The sequence below is a fragment of the Podarcis liolepis genome (genome assembly GCF_965112155.1).
Source record: "Podarcis liolepis genome assembly, chromosome: 5".
Lineage (NCBI taxonomy): Eukaryota > Metazoa > Chordata > Lepidosauria > Squamata > Lacertidae > Podarcis > Podarcis liolepis.
Window position 1 is genome coordinate 55,521,373 of NC_139556.1, and position 16,362 is coordinate 55,537,734.

The 16,362-nt window shown below is 40.2% G+C and overlaps 1 protein-coding gene and 1 long non-coding RNA gene across 6 annotated transcripts in view; one reads left to right on the forward strand and one right to left on the reverse strand.

The window, feature by feature from the left end:
• LOC310707698 overlaps nt 1–7,725 on the forward strand; it is a 33,145-nt gene extending 25,420 nt beyond the window's left edge. For all 5 annotated transcript variants that reach the window (XR_014526662.1, XR_014526663.1, XR_014526664.1 and 2 more), the window contains one exon: nt 7,084–7,725. This is a non-coding gene — a long non-coding RNA (uncharacterized lncRNA). The remainder of the gene's footprint in view (nt 1–7,083) is intronic.
• Nucleotides 3,054–16,362, reverse strand: part of SMC3 (structural maintenance of chromosomes 3) — a 32,426-nt gene continuing 19,117 nt past the window's right edge. Inside the window, exons 15-29 of the mRNA XM_083504763.1 lie at nt 15,478–15,577; nt 14,860–15,020; nt 14,457–14,598; nt 13,949–14,099; nt 13,390–13,542; nt 12,092–12,243; nt 11,124–11,282; nt 10,581–10,688; nt 10,102–10,210; nt 9,279–9,526; nt 8,977–9,189; nt 8,001–8,192; nt 7,727–7,904; nt 6,648–6,754; nt 3,054–4,980 (exon numbers count right to left, since the gene is read on the reverse strand). Coding sequence (XP_083360889.1) covers nt 4,909–4,980; nt 6,648–6,754; nt 7,727–7,904; nt 8,001–8,192; nt 8,977–9,189; nt 9,279–9,526; nt 10,102–10,210; nt 10,581–10,688; nt 11,124–11,282; nt 12,092–12,243; nt 13,390–13,542; nt 13,949–14,099; nt 14,457–14,598; nt 14,860–15,020; nt 15,478–15,577 — 2,245 coding nt within the window. The 3' untranslated portion in view covers nt 3,054–4,908. The remainder of the gene's footprint in view (nt 4,981–6,647; nt 6,755–7,726; nt 7,905–8,000; nt 8,193–8,976; nt 9,190–9,278; nt 9,527–10,101; nt 10,211–10,580; nt 10,689–11,123; nt 11,283–12,091; nt 12,244–13,389; nt 13,543–13,948; nt 14,100–14,456; nt 14,599–14,859; nt 15,021–15,477; nt 15,578–16,362) is intronic.

The window sequence follows — 16,362 nt, forward strand, 5'->3', positions numbered from 1 at the left end:
CATGCGATGTCAGGTTAGAGACACCACCTGGCGGCTGTAAACACATATAGCAAGCAGAGCTGAAATGAATTCCCATAAATGTTTAAAATGGCAGAGTTTTCCATTTTCCCACATTAATTTTTCTCAGGAGACCATTTCAAGCAAGTTTTAATTTGCATTTTGAATTGGACACTTGAAAGTAAAACAGTTAAAATGCATATTCTTGACTCATGGCTGTTCTGATTTTGTGAAGCTTCGTCAATAAAGAATATACGCTGTCATCAGCAAATAACACCTACATTTATCTACCAAATACTGTCAGGTATTAAAAAACCCAACTGTCTGGCAGCCCTGCCCTCTGACGTGGAAAGCCTCATTCCTGCTGTGTTGAGGCTCCCTGTTACTCTCTGATGACAGGAATGCACTCTAGGGCAGGGCTGAGGAACCTCTGGCCCTCCAGATGTTGCTGCACTACAACTCCCATGATTTCTGACTATTGGCCATGCTGGTTAGGACTGATGGCAGTGAGAGTCTGACAGAATTTGGAGGGTCATAAGTCCCTCCAGCCCTGCTTCAGGGCAAGGGTAGGCAGGCTTCAGGTTTGCATAATTTAGTGTGGGCATTCTTTTTCAAAACTAGAACCTCACAATCCATTATACACAGAACAGGTTCAGAGGTCAATTAACCAAGACAAACGTACTAGAGATCATAGATTCTACTAACAAACCCTACAAATGACTGATCGAGCCCTGGTCAAAAGCAACAAAGCAGTAACACTCTGATTCTTCATATTAGGCCAAGAGATGTGTGATTTGTATGCCTTTATAGCAGAATTTTCTATATACAGTGGTACCTCAGGTTAAGTACTTAATTCATTCCAGAGGTCCGTACTTAACCTGAAACTGTTCTTAACCTGAAGCACCACTTTAGCTAATGGGGCCTCCTGCTGCTGCCGCGCTGCCGGAGCCAGATTTCTGTTCTCATCCTGAAGCAAAGTTCTTAACCTGAAGCACTTTTTCTGGGTTAGCAGAGTCTGTAACCTGAAGCATATGTAACCTGAGGTATCACTGTATATAATTGCCAGAGAGAGAAGGGGATCTGTATGGAGCGGTTAAATCTGTTGTGGAATGTTTTCCCCAGAGAAGCTTGTTGCAAGCCTACTTCACTGCCTTTTTGTCCTCGGCAATGAACTTTTATCTTTCCCAAGCTTTTTAGATATATATATTTTTAATCCTCCTGCTTTCTGCTTTTTGTTGTTTTGTGGCTTTTATCTTACTATTTAAAAACATTAAAATGCAAATGCAAAAATATTTATTCTTCTTGTAAATTACCCTGGGAATGTAAGTGTAGGGCTGTACAAAAATGCTGCCAAAAATGCTTACTGTCATAGGCAGGGCCACAAAACTGAGAAACAAGGGACCTCTGGACACAAGCTGAGCCCAAGAATGGTACCAGGGCCCACTGTCTTTCCATTAAAATAACCCCCACTCCAACTGATCCCCTCCTCCTTGTGCTCCAGCAGCCCACTTCACAAAACAGAGCCTGTTGTGTTGGTGGTTGCTCGAAATTTGGGAGTAGCAGGAGCTGACTGATGGAGAATTATTTTGCACATCTTCTTCCCTGGTCCAGGGTGGGATCTACAGCTATTCAATCCCAGGATAGCTGAGGAGTGGATATGGCATCAAACGGGAAACTAGAAGCTACCCTGAGAACTCCCCAGTGATGCTGAAATATGCTGTTACCACATACTTCTCAGCCAATCAATTAGATGTGCAGTATCAGATGAGGAAGGGATGTAGTTTAGCATGTTTTTTTTTTTCAGAACAAAATAAAACAAATCACCAAATTGGTCAGTCATAGAGATGGGGGCGGGCGGATTTGATTCAGTTTGCATTTATAGGAGAATTCATCAAATTCACACTTTCCAAAACATTACAAGAACCAAAACACAGCCATCCTTTGACCTCTGAATTTTGCAATGCAGGTTTCGTCTAGTAACGTTTACAAAAATGCATCTTCTGGGGTAAAGTGTGCATAAAAATCTATATATTATCGAAAATTGCTTTGCAAAAATGTGTTAGGGAAAACTGGATACAATCAAATATCATGCTAAAATGATGGGTGTTCATGAGGGTTTTGAATAAGATTCACACAGTAAAGTGGCAATGTGGAGAATGGAACTTGAGCTTTGAAAAATGAGAAAACAGAGAAATAAAAATTGACAATTTGCCCATCCCTAATCAACAGTTGAAAAGTTCTGCACATCCATTCTAGGATTCAGCCCTGGCACTGAAATCAGATTCTAGAACTAAGCCTACCACGAGGATAGGGGCCACAGCTCAGTGGTAGAATGCACACTTTATGCCTGCCAGGTTCAATTAATCTCATGTCTGAAATTAAGTTTGTCCACCAACATTAAAATTGGTTGTGTTCTGCTCCACAGTCAGTGCTTCTAGAACTTGATATAGAATCTGTGTCCACCCCAGCTCCCATCAGCTCCGGTCAGCACAGCCAATTGTCAGGAATGGTAGTTGTAGTCCAACAAATCTGGAGGGCTACTAGTTCCCCTGCACCTCTCCTAAGACATGCACTAGAATTCTGTGTGGTCTACAAGGCCTCTGTGACCAGATATGCAGGGAATCCTTGGCAGATGTGGAAATGAATCCCTGATGACCAAGAGTCTGAAAACAAGGGTGATAAACCATTGTGTAACAACTAACACTTGTCAATACTAAAAACCATCCATTGTGTATTAAGCAAATACTAGTGTGGGGGAACCAGCTCGCTAACAAATATTCAGAGAATGTGTAAAAACCTGGAGAATTTTCAAGCAAAATCCACAGATTCTGAGTTGAGGTGAAGTTATTATATATTATCTGCTCCTGATAATAGGAATGTTTGCTGTCCTCCGTTTCACAAAAGAATGGAGAACAAAGATTTGAAAATACTCTTGGGCTCATCTCACTATATTCCAAGAAGTAAGAAATTCCAGGGTCGCAGTGCTTACCCTGGTTTCGTGTTCTTTGGAAAGGCGCTAACTGTAATGCTGTTACCTTACAAAGCTCAAACACAGCTTTCTGACTTTTATTTTTTATTATTAATAATAATAAATTTCTTCACCCGTAAGGGTGAGGGCAGGTTACAACAATTTAAAATACAACATTAAAAACAGTTTAAAACAAAACATGTTGAGCGGGTGGGGTGGCTGCTCACCTGCCAAGAATGCCACGTGCTAATGCCTAATCTGGTACAATAGTGACACTAAGGAAAAATGTTTGTATCGTGCAACAGCTTCAACACTGCAATTTCATTATTATTTTTTTAAAAGCATTTACTGATCAGCTCCTTAAAAACTGTACTTTGTAAAAAAGAAAGTAAACCTATGCACAGATTTTTAAAACACTTTGAAGTATTAAGAGATTGTTTACTCGAGCAACACTAAATGAAGCCTTGGCTTGCCTCCCTGGCTTGGCATTCTAAAAGTTTTATTTTACAATGCCACCAGCTGCTAGTTTGGCTCTGCCAATAGCAAATAATATATTTTGGATCGCCCATCTGAATCTAGTCAGACATAAACATGGAACTAATCCTACATTGCTTGGCTACTATCCTAAATTACTAGGGGAGGGGGTCAGTATTAAACCAAACTAATATCTTTTTCCTGCTAATGCAGCACAGCTGATGCATCTGAATGGGTTTTTGTTTGCTTGCTTGCTTTGTACAATTGAAGATGATCAAGGAAGGTACTTTGAGGTAAATTCTCACATAAGTCTTGCTCTCCAGAGTGCTCCACTTCTGCAATGATATCATGTGTGAAGGATGCAAACCTCTCTCTCTTTGACATGGCTATACTGAAACCTGAAAGGAGGTGACATACTTGTGGAGTCACTCATAGATTGGGATAACTCATGATTTTAATCTTAGATATAATCTGTGGGAGAATCTATATAAATGACCCAGTTGCTGCTGAACTACAGCTTTCATAATCCCTGGCCATTGGCCAAATTTGCTAGCACTGAAGGGAGTTGTAGTTCAGTAATAACTGGAAGGCCAAAGTTTCCCCACACCTGTTGTAAAACATCTGTAGAATAAGTATGTTGCACTAATACATCAAATTATGTAGAATCAAAATTCCCCACCCCATGCTATCTAGCAATGAAAATGGTAGAAATATGAGATACTTCATTTAACCAGAACAGATGCTGTGCATATAACTAACTTGAAGTGGAGCATGATAGGTGTTCAGAGTTGCATGAGTTCCTAAGCTATAAAATAGAGTAAAGATGATGGAATAGAAAACCTATCTGATTGTGAGGCACTGAAGCCCATAAATCACAAGCAGAAGCTTACGTAAAGATTTACAACCAATCTCTGTAACCTATCATGACATCTAAAAAGCCAGTGACCTACAAGCCAGGGGTAAATTCATCTATAAGCTCTATTGCCAAATATTGATCTCCATACACATAAACAAACTGCATTCTACATGAAGTGATAGTAGACAGTATAGCAGTTCCCAATATCAAGAACATGTATCTAAATTACAGCATTAAAAACAATTGTTTTATTGAAGCTATTTTAAAAAACCATGTGAGGCAGTATAAACATTAAAATTGTAACTGGGAAGGAAGAACTGGCATTTAAAACTCCAAAAAGTTAAAACAGCAAAAAAGACACATTAAAAGTACATTTTTAAAGCTACAGGTATAGTATGAAGGTAAAATTAACAGGTATTTTATAAAAGAATTTAACAGCACATATGTAAAATGGAATCCAATGTATACAGAAGTCATAATATTCAGATGCTCCATTAACTTACGTTAAAATAGCTTTTGAACAGTCACAATGTATTTCAGATTTTACACAGCTGCCCAGTGTAGAAACAAATATTTTACAGACTTTCCCAACAGGCTGACAGCTCTCTGCCACTTATCCATGAGTAGTATCATCTTCCACAAAGTCTTTGGCCATCTCTGCTGTGATCACATCAATATGACTGACCTAAATCAGAAAAAGAAACACAGTATTGAAATCAATGAAGATGCTAGCCAACATAACAGCTCCATGGTGTTTATGAAGCACTCTCCCTCTACAGTACTGTAAATTTGTAACTGTGTAATTAATGTATGAGCCAGGCATAATCATTCTACCAAATGCTACACACGCAACTCTACATTTTGAAAATCTCAGCATGCAATACTGCATCCTAAATCCAGCTTCCATTTCTAACCTTTATGCTTGCAAATATGTACAGGCATCCTCCCATTTAGACACAATCAGCTTGCGCGTGACCACAAATATGCACGGTGTCAGGAAATAAATAAAGAGATTAAAACCAGGAAATGGCAGGAGAGAGCTGGAGAGTCCTTGTGGCCAGTGAGGAGACCCTCCCCGGAGCCCTAGGAAGACTTCAGTGAGGGTGGAGGAAGCCCCAAAGAGATGAGAGATACAGCAGGGCTTTGTGTAGGCTGCTCATTCTCCCCACCTAGCAACTGATGTGCACAGTAGCATAGCAGCCACTTCTCTGTGGAACCTCCAGTCTCCAGCTGGCCCCAGAACTTTAACTCTAGGTGTGGAGAGAGAGTGGGAAAGAGATTTCTGGGCAGCAGGGGAAAACGGGCATTTGGAGGCTTTTTAGCCCCCCTTACAAAATATTTGCTTATGCATGCAGGGCCCCAGAATGTAACCCCAGCGTAAGTGGGGAGACGCCTGTATTTGAAAGTGAATGGACACTGCCTTGTGATGTTTCAGAAACTGGAGTGGTGAGTGTCAGAACAAGATTTCCATTACTCAGAGCTTTTAGAGTCCTGCATACCTGATCCCACCACCTATGAGCAGCAAAGGCAGAGCAAAATAATCAGCCAGAGCAATTCAAACCCTGGCTGGGCAGCGGTGCAACACAATGAAGTGGCAAAGCAACCACTGTATCCACAAGCTTGTCCCTCCCCGGTGTGGGTACAGGCCATCAAGTGAGGCCAGCGGGGCAGCGCTCAAACACCCTGTTTTGAACCTTCATGCCAGTGGTTCTTCTGCCAGCCTGCACTTTCAGTGGAAGAAAAAGGGAGCTCCAAGTTAATAGAGCTACACTTCACAGTCAGTGGGGCTGTTTTGGGCAGGTGGAGGATGACCATCCCATCCACACACACCACCCCCAAGTGTGACACATCACGGCTTTGGTCTGCACTCTAAATGACAAGAGTTACGTATTTTATACAAACAGCACAATTCAAACTCTTGGCACAGGATCTTTAATAGAATGGAGTGCATACTCTCCTACTTTTAGACTGTCATCTACAGAAAGCAGCCTAGAAGGAGGACAGCACGTACTTTGTACTAAAAATAATAAAGGTAAAAAATAAAAACCCTCCAGTCATATGTTCCGAAATGTCTGTGTATCTAGACATCTGTGCAGTACTACCCTTGCCTTCAGTCAGTCAAATGAAGCTGAAATCTATGCAAACACTAGCAATCAAGTCACTAGAAATGTGTCAGAGGCCATCGCAGCCTTTAACATAAGCCTGTTGAATTCATGTGCCTTTATTGTTAATGAAGCGATTTATAAGCAAGTTCCAGATTTATTATTTATGGTAACAGTGTCCCATCATGCTTTGGAGGGACTTCAGCCATTGCCTACAATAATTTATTTAACACACTTTATAATTGCATACCTTATTTCTGAATTTTACACCATAAAATTTATCAGCAGACTCGAGCAGTTCCGGCCTGAAAGTTGTGGTAATAAACTGAGCATGTTCTGCCAGTTCCATGATCATATCTGGGGAAGTAAAACAAATTTCTCAACGAACATTGAAATAATTTTCCAGGCATTTCTTTAGTGGGTAAGTAATAAAATGCAGAAAGTTCTGGTACATAACAAAGTGTGATATTAAAATGCAAGCAAATTTCAGCAATTGGCTTGAGTGGGCATCACATGACTATTCTGTAAACTGTCACAGGAGCTCGATTTGGTCAGCATTTGATTCATCATGTATGGAATAAATGTGGAAGGAATTGGAAGAAATATATAATTGGGAATATACCAGTCAAGAAATCAAGGGGTAACGCCATCTTCCTGGCTGCTGCACTGCTCTTTTGTCATTCCAGATAATGTGCCAGAGCAGGATTGGGACTGCCACTATGAAAACTTTTCCAAGGTTGATGGAAGCAGTAGCAATAAGGCTCGGTTGAAGAGAAATGCTTTCGCCTGGTATCTAAAAATATATATAATGAAGGCACCAGCCTAATCTTCCTGGGGAGAGTATTCCACAAACAGGGAGCCACTGCAGAAAAGGCCAATTCTCATCTTGCCATCCTCTGGACGAAGAAGGGCCCCAAATGCAGAGCCCAGGTTGGTTTATAAGGTTTACACATCTTAATAAAGCCAGATTACCTTCTAGAAGTCATACTCGGCCTTACTATTACAATGTCATTCCCATCAGTGAGACCCAGACCTATCTGGGGAATCCAGAGCTAGGGAACTGGTCAACTTGAAGTGGCAAATATCTCCCTGTGTTCCTACCTTCAGCTACAGTGAAACAGCCAACCATGTTCCCGAAAAGCATAACAGCAGTTCACTTCTGTACCCCAGAGAAGGACAGCTACAAGACGCACATATGCCACATTAAGCAGCTATAGTGAAACTATAATCCCAATTATTTTTATTATGAGAAGCTTTCTTTGTAACTGCAATTAGATAGAGAAGTAATATGTAGCATTGTGTAGAACAATAAAATACCCAAGACTCTACCTGAAACTGCCTTTCTATGCTGGGCATCTAGGGCTTGATCAATTTCATCAAAGAGGTAAAACGGCGCAGGGTCACATTTCTGGATAGCAAAAATTAAGGCTAGAGCCACAAGTGACTTCTGTCCACCAGAAAGCTGCTGCATCTCTCTCATTTCACCTTGTTTGCCAGTAAATGACACCTGCAGGAACAATGAAAGATTAGTTACTGCTAATTCTTAAGCATTACCATAATATAATTTGTGGTCATGAGAGTGCAAGGTAAAATATTCCATTACCCTAATCCCAACTCCAGTGAACTGGTCTACAGAAGGAACACTACTTTGAGATCCTGATCCCTTTTCACTCTCAGCACCACCTTCACCTTCATCTTGAGATTGACTGCCTTCCACATCACCTTTCTTCATCACGAGTGTAGCTTTCCCCCCAGGCACCAGCTTCTGAAAGACTTCACTGAAGTTCTTTGAGACCTTGAGAAAGTGTAATTCAATCCATATTAATCTTTGCACAAATAACCTGAAGGCTTTTTCTGACAGACAAATTTTGCAAAAGTAATTTAAAAGGATTTCAAAAGGTACATTGGTAAAGTATTGCCATAAGAGTTCATCCTAGAAAATCCCATCCCATCACCCAATTAAAGTAGTACTCTAATAACTGCTGATTCAGTGTTTCCAAAGTGCACTAAACACAAAGTAGCAAAGTGGTGCTTGCCACTGGCACTTGTGGCAAAACAAAAAACTTGAATGACAAAAGACTGGGGACTGTATGGGCTGGCTCCCTGTATGTGTATAAGGGACCCTATGCTTGCAACAACATATGTACACAAAGTTCCTCCATGTGTGCACAGGGGTGGGGGTGGGGATAGAGAATCTGGATTGGCTCAGGATCTCTTCTCTTGTGTAGAGCATTGATATGCAAGCAGAGTCTCTTCACACATTCACCAAACGCCAATACTGCAGTTGGTGGGGTCAAGGGCAGGTTTATCCTATATCAAACTCATAGCACCTACAAATATGTACAATCTGGTTAGAATCTAGTCTGAGACATGTGCCTCTGTTAGGACCTTTTCATAGAGTGAATAATTTCTTGCTAAGATTTCAGTAACCTCAGTTTGCTTGTAAAAATAAAACCAGGTGACAATTTATGAACTTTACAAATATGAACACATGCGAAATACATAATACAATTGTTTCCAACATGCAATTCAAAGCATGTCAAACAGCCTTGTCACTCACAATGGGTGCCAAATAATACCTGTTTGAATGTCAGCTGGATAGCTTCATATTTTCTGAGTTCAAGGACATTCATCAACTCCATGATGGACTTGTAGCCCCTGTCCAACTCTTCTTGACGTTTTATCAACTTCTCCTTCTGCTCTGAGAAGTTCACAAACTGATCTAGAGCTTTTTTATTGACATGACTGTATTTTTTCAGTTCTGTGTTGCATTGTTCCAGTTTGCGAAATAGCTGTATAAAAGAATTGAGAAAATCGATCAGAGCACGGTATGAACCACCACTCACTGTCTCTGGAGATGAGCTCTCAACACTTTTGTTACCTGCTTCAGGCTCAAAGTCTGGTATTTTTCGAACGCTTCCTGGGGAAGTGACCCCAATTCCCTGATTTTCTTCATACACTCCTCCTTCTTCTTCAGAAGCATGCCTTGCCGGTTAGTCATTTTTTCAAGCTCTTTTGTGTCATGATTAATAGCATCCATGTGCTCTTTCTCCATGTTCTTCCAGCGCTCCATGCTCTTTTGGAGTTCTTTGATTCCTGCTTCTGTTTTATCAATTGAATTGTCCAGATCTAGTATAACAAATCAAAGAATAGTATAAAAACATATAGTTGAAATTGAGCCTTACAACTTGATATACAAAGAAAATGCAGAACATTGATAAATCTTTATTAATAATATCTATGATTTTAAAATATAACCAGGGTAGGGTGGGAATGTACTCTGGAATGTTGTTAATAAACTCCCAAAGGTGATGAAGAACAAGACAACAAAATCCAGATGTGCCAGTATAAAGAAATGAAGGTATGTTAAGATTATGTCAAGCACAGCATCCACTACAACTTCTAGCAGCAGCTTCAGAAAGAAGCAATGGAATCCATTGCACAAGGGAGTCCAATAAGCTTTTATAGTTTGTATCCTTCTGGAGGGCTTAATGGGAAGCACAGCTAATGTGTAAAGGATTGTGCTACCAGTTCTAGTTATTCTTTATCCTCCTTTGTACTATTTGTACTGTATACTCTTTGAACATGATTTCATTTCAGTGTTATAATCTTTGTTAATTGTTCTTGGAATACTTTAAGTTAACTGTATTTTAGAATATTTTAATAAAATATACTAGATATGTCACCTTCTCTTGATTACCAACCTTCTGAGCGTGCCAGCGTATCTTTCACTCGTTTGTTGATAGCCTCAAGCTCTGATGTTGTTGCTGTAAGAACAGTGCCACCTTCTGTCTCTCTCAGCTCATTCAGCTCCTAAAAATGCAAAATGTTAACAGCATGCAAGTTCAGCCGATGCAAATAAGGAAACTATAGACTATACTACATAGAAGAGGTTACTTTTCATGGTTTACAATATAGTATTATTGAATAGCTCATTTTTATAATTGATTAGAAATATATAGACTGCAGCTTCACACCAAAAATTGCATAAAGAGAATTTATATTTGTGTCATCATAGGATTCTCCAAAATTTGTTGAATGTTGGCAGTTCAATAAATAAATATTATGTGAACATCCACTAACTTAGAGACACACCAGTAAATACCGAGTCACTGTGATGATTTTAAAATGGTTTTTTTAAAAAAATGTTAAGAATGGAGTGGATCAAAATAAAATATCTTACCTGTTCAACTTGATCTAAGCGCTTTCTCAAATTCTCATTCAGATAAGTCTCGACTCGTGTGATGATCCCCTCAAGCTTGATCCTTTCATTCAAAAGCTGTCTGTTTTCCTATAAACCAAGAAATACATATGGATATACAAAAACAACTAAATATTGTTGGCTGATTGTTTAAAAAAATAATTTTATTTCACAATATTTATACATCGCTTTATGTTACTAAAACCTCAAATTGGTTTACAAAACTAAAGTTATCAGCTAAAACTGTTTACTGGTATTTCATTAAATGCTTTATGCTTTCCACTATTTACATACATGTTTTATAAGTACATTCTAGCAAGCCCAATGAAATCTATAGGCATCCATTGATTTCAGTGGGTCAGCTCTATGCATGACGAACATTGGTATCACACTATTTTTACTACAAAATGAAAAGGTAGCAAAGGTAGAAAGTGGGGAAGGAAATAGTTCTGAACAGGCTTTTGTACATAATTTCCCAACATTCTTAATCACAGCAATTTTATTTTTCATTTTAAGTGTCCTTACTTGCTGTAGCTGTCGGATCTCATCATTAAGTGCATCAACTCGTTTCTGGTCCTCTAAACTGAGCTGCGACAACAGGTCTGTCCCCAGTTCTGCTTTTAAAGACTCCCGGGTTGATTCCATAGCATGTAAACTTGCCTCCAAACTTTGTAAGCTGCGTTGCTGAAGAAAAAAATTAAATGTGAGTATCATGAAATAAGCCTTCCAGTTTATCTAATTATGTGACCTAGCAGCAAATGCCATATAAAAAAGGCTTAAACGCAATAAGCAACAACAGTGATCTCATTCATATATGTACCTACTCAGAAGTAAAATCCTACTCTGCAGCCTTAGGGACTCTCAGGGAATATGAAACTGGACTGAGAAATAATCATAAGCATTACTATTCTTTCACTTGCTTGATTCCTTTTTTTAAACCAGTTAATCTACTGGATAGCACACTGAACAATCCAGATAATGAAAGTATAATCTGCTGTGCAGGAAGAGCAATCAAAGCCCTTGAACTGTCATGCTGGAGGGGGTTTGGATGGAGCAGAGGTGGCCCTTTACTAGACTCTGCTGCTGGGGAAGTTCCACCATCGGGGGAATGCCCACTGGTAAGCACAGGATCTGCTGGATCCTGAGCAGGCCCTACTGCTGTCATATGACGGCAATTAGCCTGATTCAGCCAGGGAACTGAACTAGCAAAGGGGCGATTTTTCCCTGCTGCCGCCATGACTAGCACAAGTGACTGGGCTGTGGATGCACCGGTGGTTGCTCTATTTCATTAAACCAGCCACTGCGAGTCAAGTGTTAGGATTATAGTTGGAGTTGCACATGTTCTCAAATATCTGTTGATAGCTCAAATCAGTAGAGCAACAGACTCTTAATCTCAGGGCTGTGAGTTCGAGCAAAATATTCCTGTATTGCAGAGAGTTGGGCTAGATGACCCTCATGGTCCCTTCCAACTCTACAAATCTATGATCCCATACCTTAGGCATAAATGTTTTCTCTGACTGCTGTCTCTTCTCTTTCAACATTTTCATTTCCGATAAGATGCTGTCTCTGGAAGCTTTGAATTTTCTTTGTTGGGTTTCAATCTGCTGCATCTGATTCATTAGCTGATCAATTTCATTATTAATCCGTGCAGTGTGCTAAGGAAAAATTCTGATCATCGTGAACATTATGAATGATATAAAATCAGTATGTTATTGGTCTTAAAAAATGAATCCTTTTACAGCAATAAAGGCTGTTTACAAATCATAGCATATTAACATGGACAGAAATACTACATGCCACAACCTTCTATAAACAAATGCAATGCAAGTTACAATATGGCTGGGTATAAAATTGTACTTACAAGCTAATCACCTACCAGACGTGACCGCAAACAATCTCAAATGCACTTTTTGAGCAAAGCTCCTGGCATATTTGTTCAGTTTCTACAACGCTACTGGTGAAGAGCTACTCTCTGCAAATATACTGTTAAGGCTCCCTTTTCTGTTCTAGGCCGAGCAAATCTTGACTGCTTCTTGGCAACAGAATATACCTACACTACTTTTTCTTAAAAGCAACCAACTCTTCTGAGTTTCCCAAACAGTGACCAAAGCATAAGAACGTAAGAAGAGCCTGCTGGATCAGGCCAATGGCTCATCTACTCCAGCAACCTGTTCTTACAGTGGCTGAACGGTTGCCTGTCTGAAACCAGCAAGCAGGATTCTACCACAAGAGCACTCTCCCCTTCTGTGGTTTCCAGCAACTGGTATTCAGAAGCATGGCTGCCTCCAACTGTGGAGGAAGAGCATAACCATCATGGCCAGGAACCACTGACAGCCCTTTCCTTCATGAATTTGGCCACTGCGCTTAAAGCCACCCACGTTCATGGCCATCACTGCCTCCTGTGGGAGTGAGTTCCACAGTTTAACCATGTGTTGCATGAAGTAGTAGTTTCTTTTATCCATCTTGAATCTTCCAACACTGCTTCATTGGTTATTCATGAGTTCTAGTGTCATGAGACAGAACCCCCCCCCCCCACTTTTCTCTATCTACTTTCTCTATGCCAGGGTTACTTTTATTAACTTCTATTATGTCATCTCTTACTCGCCTTCATGCAGAAGACAAATGCATGTACACTGAGACACATACAAAACTACCAACAGCATTCACACACTATTTGTACCTCAGTCATCCATTCCCTTACACACAATGCAGTTATTTTACTGAGAAACAGGCAAATAAGCAATCCCACCAGCAACATCCTCCACATATGAACAAGCATTATGAAGGATATTTTCAATGTTTCTTCGCAGGTTTTCATTGAGCTTTGCTTCAAGTTCTCCTAGTTCTTCTTCCACCTTTCTTACATCTTTCTGCAGTTCAAGTCGAGACTTTCTTGTGTCATAATAACCCCCAGTCAAAGCCCCTCGGTGGCTGACTTGATCACCTGAGGGCGGGAAACATATTTGTTAAGAATAGAAGCTAATCTGATGTAGGGCAGGTGAGTGTGACTTGGTTGAAATGGCCCTGCCGGCCAAGTTGAAAGGCCTAGAAGAACTAGTTAGGCCTGTGGGCTGGAAATTCCCCTTCTGCCGCTTTAAAATTATTATTAACACTTAATGAAAAACATTTACAGCTCTACCTAAGTTATTCTAAAAATCAAGCAATTACATTTGTATGAACTGGCCTTTTCAATATATAGCCAGAACAGGGTTTGGGAGAGAACTAGTACACAACAAATTCAGCTTATCAGAACACAATGAATTATATATGCTTTGTTGAATAGCTGACAAAGAGCCAAGTAAACTGTGAAATCCCTTTCCTTTGCAAATAAAACTGAACCTAAGTCATACCTTCCAGAGTAATACAATCCATAGTAAAAGCTCTGGCCAGCTGGGTAGACACTTCCATACTACGACAAATAAGAGTCTTTCCAAAAACATGCTTGAAGGCTTTATCAAATCTTGGATTGTATCTTAGTTTACTGATCATAGGAATAGCATCCTGAAAGCAAGAATATTAAACAGTTAAAAAGAAGTACAAGTGTACTGCATTTATTTTCAGGTACAAAATGTATACGATAAAAAAGCCAACCTGGTGCCAAAAATACAAATAATTGAAATGTAGAATATAATAATCTAGAATGTAAGTAAATCACACAAGGATTCCCTTAAATTAAAGGAAAATAACCTGCCTAAAGGACAGATTTAGAACGGCAACATGCAGGGACAAATGAAACACAGGTTGCATCCACCTTTGCAATCATTTTATTTGTGGCCAAAATAGCACTGAAATGATTACAAGTATCTAGGCCTAACAGGACAATTTGCTATTTAAAGACGACGATGACGGCAGACTCACATTGGTTTCAGGGTATGCAGTATCTCTAACATCCAGCTTGTTCAGAGGCAGAAAAGTTACTTCTCCAGGTAGATTCATTTTATTGAACTCCATTAATATCTTGGTACTAACTTCATCAGAGTCTACAATATGATAAAAAAGCCTAACATGAAAAGAGAGAGAACAAAGTTGAATGAATGAATGAATGTTTTATCTTAAATTAAAACTGCATTGTCTCCCCTCCTACATGCCATCAAGCACTAGCAAGAAAAAAATCCTATGGAACCAAAACGTTTTATGCACTAATATTTATTAGAAAAAAAGCCCAATTCACCAATTTAAGTGTTAGCAGACAATGGTTTAAAGTTAATATGTTCACATTGAACATTTCCACAGGAAAAAAGCCTAGTAATCAGAACTATACCTGTTTCCTGCAGTAACTTCAACACAGGTGTAGAAAGCAGGCTCACACTCGAAGTTATTCATTACTATTCCATGATAGCCATTCTGAACATGTTGGTTAATGCCTTTGCGACGGAAATGCTCCAAGACTTTGTTTATGCTGTCAATGCCATTTAGAATAGCCTGTCATAATGAAGCAGAATTACTTGAGCTTCTTATACTTTGTGGAAATAGTGTAAACCCCATCACTATTTCTCTCTCTAAGGATTTCCTCCACTTTTAGTTATCATCAGTTTTATACCAACAGGACATGTTATGCAATGCAATGCAATGATCATTATAATGCACGCAGCACTGAATCCATTATTTATTCAGACAACTTAATATACGCAACTACTGAAGTTTAAGTATAGGGCAACTGTATGCACTTAAGCAAGTGATTGGTGACCACAGAAGCTAATTTTAAAAACCACAGTTTGGTTTGTATTTGTGACTTGGTAATACAAATGAATTAGTCTTTAGACAGTTTTGATTTTTACTTTTGGCCTGACCATTCCCCACAAAATTCTTCAGAAGGAAAAAGAACTATATTAGTTTCTGAAAATATATCGTAATTATGACAGCATGCTATGACTCTCACCTTTCCTGTTGCTGCTCTAAGAAGCTGCTGTTTCTTTTCCAAGTCCTCCCGTTTTGCAGCAAGAGCTTGCTGTTCTGCATTCTCTTCTCTCCACAAGTAACTGAAAAAATAGTACACTTCCATGTTACAAAACGTATCTTCAAGGAAAAACAGAATAAAATACCAGATCAGGGCAGTGGTATTGCAAGGTCTCTAATAACCTTGTCCTAATCTAAAGCTTTCCACAAGCATTTTTTAATGCTATTAACTCTTTTGTTAACGCTCTTCTACAGTGTATAGCTCCTCAAAATGATTTATTATCCCTAACAAGAAGAGGCAATATGTCATACAGTGGTACCCCGCAAGACGAATGCCTCGCAAGACGGAAAACCCGCAAGACGAAAGGGTTTTCTGTTTTGGAGGCGCTTCGCAAGACGAATTTCCCTATGGGCTTGCATCGCAAGACGAAAGCCCATAGGGAAATGCTGGCGGTCGGGAGCAAAGACTTTCGCCCACAGCCGGCCTTCAGAAGAGGACCTCTTCTGAAGGCCGGCGGGGGGCAAAAGTCTTTGCCCCCCCCCGCCTGCCTCCCCCCCCCCCGCCTGCCCCGGGCGATCTTAAAATGCTGGCGGGCGGGAGCGAAGCTGCCGACCCCCAGCATTTTAAAATCTCCCCCTGTCCCGGGGGACGCTGTTCCGAAGCGGGGCGGGGGGGCGGGAACACTGTCCTCCGCTGTCCGGGGCGATTTTAAAATGCCGCCCGCCAGCATTTTAAGATCACCCGGACAGCGGAGAAGTCCTCCGCTGTCCCGGGGTTTTTTAAAATGCTGGGGGTGGGAAGAAAAGCCCTTGTCCCCCCCCCCCGCCTTCAGAAGAGGTCCGGGGACAGACTGTCCCCGGACCTGGT